Source organism: Lepisma saccharinum, chromosome 15, assembly GCF_977018435.1.
Source record: "Lepisma saccharinum chromosome 15, izLepSacc3.1, whole genome shotgun sequence".
Lineage (NCBI taxonomy): Eukaryota > Metazoa > Arthropoda > Insecta > Zygentoma > Lepismatidae > Lepisma > Lepisma saccharinum.
In genome coordinates, this window is record NC_139243.1 from 80,788,030 (window position 1) to 80,794,058 (window position 6,029).

Sequence of the window (6,029 nt, forward strand, 5' to 3'; positions counted from 1 at the left end):
AAAAAGACGCAGTATTGGTAAACTTTGAGGTAAAGAACGCATAATAGTTATGCGCGTGTTAAATCGCTTTTTACAGTCAATGAATATCAGAAAGGCGGTAAAGACAACTGCTGATGTTGGGGAGTGTTCTGAACGTCTTATATACAGAATACTTTATTTTTCGTAAAAAATATATCTTAATGTTTGTTTTTGCATTTTTTAAATTCTGTTTATGTAAAGGATACAACATTCAACGAAAGAAGTAACAATAGTTGCGTGTATTAAACATATAATACAGATGCAAAATAGTAAATAGTTACGTCAAAATATACACTTTTACATGCAAATCTTGAGGCAACTATGGTTTTTTTCCGAAAATGCATCAAATACATAGATTTTGAAGATTTCCTATACGATATTAAGGAAGTAAATTTGTCGCAATCATTAGCGATTAACAACGACTCGATGCGCCTCCGTTTGTTGACCTGGCAACGCCACGCTCCATTTAACCCATACTGACTTTTAAGGTTGAGACGCACTATAGTTGCCTTATAATCTGTTCTTGATAAGTACTGACCGGGCTACAATCCCCTCCTTCAGAATTTTGGGAAAATCGAAATTTTAAAATGAAAGCTATAAAGAACTCGGAATAAACCAAGGTAGTAGAGCAAACCTTCCTTAAAATTGCGGTGTTACCATTTTTTTTCGTTGAACAACTTTTGAAACGAAGGTAATGGTAATTGTAGTATTTTATTGTGTATTCCGCCCGCCTATTCAGCCATGCAATATCAACGTTTACAATTTCAGCCCTGTCAAAGAAAAATCTCCTACGTCAGTGACTGGCTGAGATAAACATGGCTGCTGCGAAACGTCAATGAGCAGAGGACAACATTTTGGAATCAACGAATTCCTTAAAACTACACAGGGAGTAGAATAAGGAAGAATGAAAATTACGATGGACAACTTGGCTACTAGCGCCAAGACTTCTGAAACCTCGGAAAATATGCGAACTATTGGCTTCCCGTGGTTTAAAATAGCGACACTAGCGACACTTTTCCCATGCCAACGTTTCAAATGCAGTGGTGAATCTGTTTCTTTGCCTTTGTATTGGCTGTAATAGAAGGAATGGTTAAGGGGGGGGGGCGGAATAGAAGAAAATATCAGCTGATGACATTAAATTAGACGGTTCATACACTATAAAATGGAAAATTGGAAATAACTGATTTTATATTAAAAAAAAAATACATTGGGCAAAATAAAATGTGACCGATACTCTATGCAACACATGAGGTCCCTGATAATCGCCGTTATCTTTAATTAACCATCGAGAACTGGTCATAAAAGCAAATCAATTCAAAACTTTTGCCCTTTTTGATTGGGTAATGTACGTCACAAACGATAGAAAGTATACGAGCACAGGAAATGTTGACTGACCGACCTGTATGCAAACGCCTTGGTGCTTAACCTTCGTTTATCCGTGGAAGCCTGCTAGGTCCACCATCTGTTTTTCAATTTTTGAATTGTGAATATTTTTATAATTGATTGATTCGGTTTGTTTTACTTCGCTTTTCTGCCACTTTTGGATAATCACTAAAATGAGGATGAGTGATGAGATGATGAAATTGATTAAGGGATTTTCACAAACATCCATGCCCAGACCGGGATTCGAAACCGGAACCTCTGGCGTCGTAACGCGATGTGCTCCACTTCGTTACGAAGGCCGGGAATATTTTTATAAACATTTTAAAAAAAAAATCATTGTTCCCTACGGTGTTCTGATTGTGTATGTACTACTTTTGTTAATAAAATCATAAAACTAACATACATTGGAGTCAAAATTCTCGTGGCGGACCTATCAGGTCTCCCCTTGGGATATATGTTTGGACTAATGCCAGAGGCAGTGTATAATTGGTTGGTAATGATGGTATTTTTTGTATAAACAAAAACGCATTGATGCAACATTAAGATGTTTTTTTTAAGTTTAGTGAATGATAAAATATATGTGTGACACTAATGCAAAATGCAATAATTGATTCTTCTTTTTATTAATAATAATATTTTTGTAATTATTATATAACTGCACCAGTATAAACAACAAAGGAAGCAATGATTCAATAACAATTTTTTCTTGAATTTAGTGATTAAAAAAGCCCTCTGAGCCCGATAATGGATTGCTTACCTGCTCTGGATAGTTGACTTTCTTCTTATAAAGGATTGCATCCCATGTAATATTTGCAGCCGCCTGACATTGATCGTCATAATCCAACTCGAGCAATTCCAGGTAGGACTGAACTGTCTCGTCTTCCGAAAGCAGACCCTCGTTCGAATCTTCTTCACTGCTCACAGGAAGTCCGCCCACTTTCAAGGTACAAACAAGAACAGCTATTACCAGCAACAAGCATAACTTTCGCGCCATATTTTCTTAACAAAGAAGCGTCACTGCACAAGCTGTCGACACGAAGCTATCCGTGACAGGCTTTAACTCGAATAAGAAACCTTTGCACCCTCTTTCAATCGTTATCAGCCAGCACCTGCAACTGTTGCTATGGATTTTATCGCACCTTGACTTCTGAATCACTACACGAAGCGTCGAAGGTCACGAGCTAAGTGTGTGGGAGAGGTTCACATGTTTCAGGCATGAAATAGCAATTTCCTGAGTTCCCGCGCACATACTTCAGACAATGGCAAGGATTTTTGGGTTTGTTCACAGGTAACTCTAGCCTTACTCAAACAGTAGCAACCGGAGATAACTTAATGGCGGACCAAGGATTTCACATTCCACGACAGTGGCGCCAATTTATATGGACATGTTGGGCTCGGCCCCATCTAAGAACTTACTTGTTATTATAATATTTTAGAAATAAAGTATCTGCGCTTAAGAAAACAAAATGTGTAATCATCAGTGGCGGCGATAAGGGGGAGCAGTTGTCCCCCATTTTAAGCCACTTTTGCTCTTGCACTACGCTAAACCTTATCTACCAAGGCAAAGTAAACTGTCCTTGCCCCCCGCAGTTTCGCACCTTGCCCCATAGGCGCCGACTCCATGGGGCTTGGGGGGCTCGAGCCCCCCAATGTTAACGATGTGGGGCAGAGCCCGCCAAATAATTTTGCTTAAGAGTATCTAATGTATTATTTTGTTTCTCTTGTACAGTTTACTCTGAATTGTGCCACATGAAATTAACTTTAAATACAGATTTGAAATGTTCAAGACCATCATCTTTGGGGGGCTGAGACCGCTAAACCATCAACTTTTGGGGGGCTATGACCAGAGACAGCAAGACACATGACTTATTACTATATACTAAGTATGCAATTATGAGTATTGTTAAATTTTTTACTAAAAAGAGTTTCAAAAGACGCTGTGCATGAACTAGGGTAGTGGATGGGACGTTCGGGTTACAAATGGCTCTCACATGACATTCAGAACGAGATCATTGATATATTAGGGAGATCTGTTTTGCGCTCAATGGTAGCAGATATTAAAAGTCGGGAATATTTTGCTATTATGGTTGACGAAACTTGTGACATCCATACATCCGGGAACAATTGACATTCTGCATTCGAACTGTGAATGAAAATTTTAATATTTTTGAGGAATTCATGGGCTTTTATGAGATTCCGAACACTGAGGCCAAAATTTTAAAAAGGGAGAGAGTGAGTCATTCATTAATTAATTTCAGTGAACAGAGGCCCCCCCCCAATAATTTGACAAGTCGGCGCCCCTGCCTTGCCCACCCCCAGTTTTGGAAGCCGATCGCCGCCACTGTTAATCATTATACCTTTAAAGAATTCCTACGACTTAATTACTGACTGAGTGTTTTCAAAATATTTGTTACACCTACAATATTAAACTCTATACTGTCTTGTATTATTTACACTCTCCGTGGCCACATTGTTATTAGGAAAGTAAGGGAAGATAAGGTCTTATAGCCAGGGCGGGTATCGACAAGACTAAAACTTTCAAATCGGCAGGCAAGAGATCACTGAGGGCCTCCCCAGTGGCGTAGTGGTGTCTTCGTCTCCTTGTAATCAAAGGGATTTATCTGTTCATAAAAGTGGTCTTAAATGAAACTCAAGAAAGCAAAGAAAAATACAAAATACGCACTAAGGTTTATGAACATCGACTTTTCTTTAACTTTCCAGGTTTAAGCACTCATCTTCGAAAAAGACTTATTAATAATATAGGCAAAAACGGGCACTATAATTGATTGATTGATTTGGAGTTTTAAGTATAATTTATGCACAGTAAGGTTAATCGGGACTGGACATACAGTTTAAAGTTGAATCCGAATCACTATGTGCCTCCACCGAGTATCGAACCAGATACCCCTTGATTACATAGCGACGACGCTACCACTGCGCCATCGGGGAGCGTATTTACAAACCCTGGAGTGCTACAGAACCAGAGGTATATAACGCTTTCTTATTGGCTGTGAGCACCGGAAGTGTTTACGTTCCGTGCCCTTCTGTTTCTTGCCTGGTCGTTTACAGAAAAAAATAGACTCGTGATTATCTAGTAATGAAGTTTGTAATCAAATTAGCGAAATTATGATAATAAATATATATTTGTATGCAAAAATATGAAAAAAGTTAAAAATACAATTGAATCCTTTCTTGTATATAAAAATCAATAAGCCTTCGAAAAACAATAATGTTGAATATTTCTGAAAGCGCTTGTAACGTATGTGAAGTGATTACGTACCGCAGTATAGGAGAAATTTCATAACTTGACATGTGATAAATAATACCATTTTTGTGTAATAATTTTAAAAATGTGCTCAAAAATCAATCTGAGTTTAAAGGAGTTTCCCATCATGTTAGGATGGATGTCTGAAATGTACACTATCAATTTGAACCCTGCCATCTAGCGTTACTTTGAAGGAACACTGCATTAACTTCCGGAATCAGGAGCTAAATATGGCCAATCAGGAGCTAAATATGGCTGCAGGTTCTGCTGCACTCTATGGTTTGTAACTATAAAATTCAGAAATTACCTGAAACGGTTTTTAAACGTCAAAGCTTAAATTTTCAGACTAGGGAACAGAAAAGGATTTTAGGGCAAATTCTCAGCCAGCTTATAACTATTATCGCATAAAATTACAAAATAAATAATTATAAAGTAATAAATAATATAAAATAAATCTGCTCACCCCATGTTTTTTCCAAAGTTGGCGCCACTGTCTCCCATCTTTTTAGGCCTATTTCGAATATAGAGATGTCGGCCTTCGTGAGTTGTTGGCACATCGCGCTACGACGCCAGGGGTCCAGCCTTCGAATCCTGGTCTGGGCATGGATGTTTGTGAGTGTCCATTCATCAATTTCATCATATCATCACTCATCCCCATCTTCGCGATTAGCTAAAGTGGCAGAAAAGCGAAGTAAAGTAAACTAAATCAATCAATCAATCGAATATAGAGACAAGTTTGTTCATGTAAAGCTTCCGATATTCCTCTGGGGAGAAGAGGATACGTTTGAAACATGCATCCACTTTATCTGTTAAGGCCAGTCTACATTGTTCGTGCCAGGGTTCGAACTGGATATTGTCACGAAACGGAACGCTTTGGTTTCGTTAATATGTGCTGCCCCTTTTTTTGTCTGGTTATTAGAGCGACGAGATAACGACTAGTGAAAGGATATGCTGTATTACTATTAATAATAGTTAATATTAAAATATTTACATAAACATAAAGTAATATCAAATATATTTGACACGAGTCTTTCGGAATTTTCTTCCCTTTCCAAAATTTAAACAGAGATGGTAGTTAGCTCGCTCAACCGGGATTTTTTTTTAATTAAATGTACGTACATATCTTCATTACTCTATCTTAATATTACTTACTGAAAAACAATTAGTGAAAGAGAAGGATATTTCCATTTGAATTTTTTTGCGTAGGTCAAAAATTGTATTTATTGTTTGACTGGCTTGAAATTTGAATGCTGGGTTAATCTGCCATAACAATCTAATTCACAAGACACGATCTATAATAATAAACAACAAATAAAGAAGCGAGAACGAGAAACACAAGCGACAAAAGGAAGAAGGCAATATG

General features: G+C 37.7%; 1 protein-coding gene across 1 annotated transcript in view; it reads right to left on the reverse strand.

Annotated features, from left to right (window-relative positions):
- Positions 1 to 2,527, reverse strand: part of LOC145999778 (angiotensin-converting enzyme-like) — a 50,962-nt gene extending 48,435 nt beyond the window's left edge. The window contains exon 1 of the mRNA XM_083137082.1: positions 2,159 to 2,527. Within this exon, the coding sequence (XP_082993208.1) occupies positions 2,159 to 2,395 (237 nt within the window). The 5' untranslated portion in view covers positions 2,396 to 2,527. The remainder of the gene's footprint in view (positions 1 to 2,158) is intronic.
- Between the last annotated feature and the right edge of the window lie 3,502 nt (positions 2,528 to 6,029).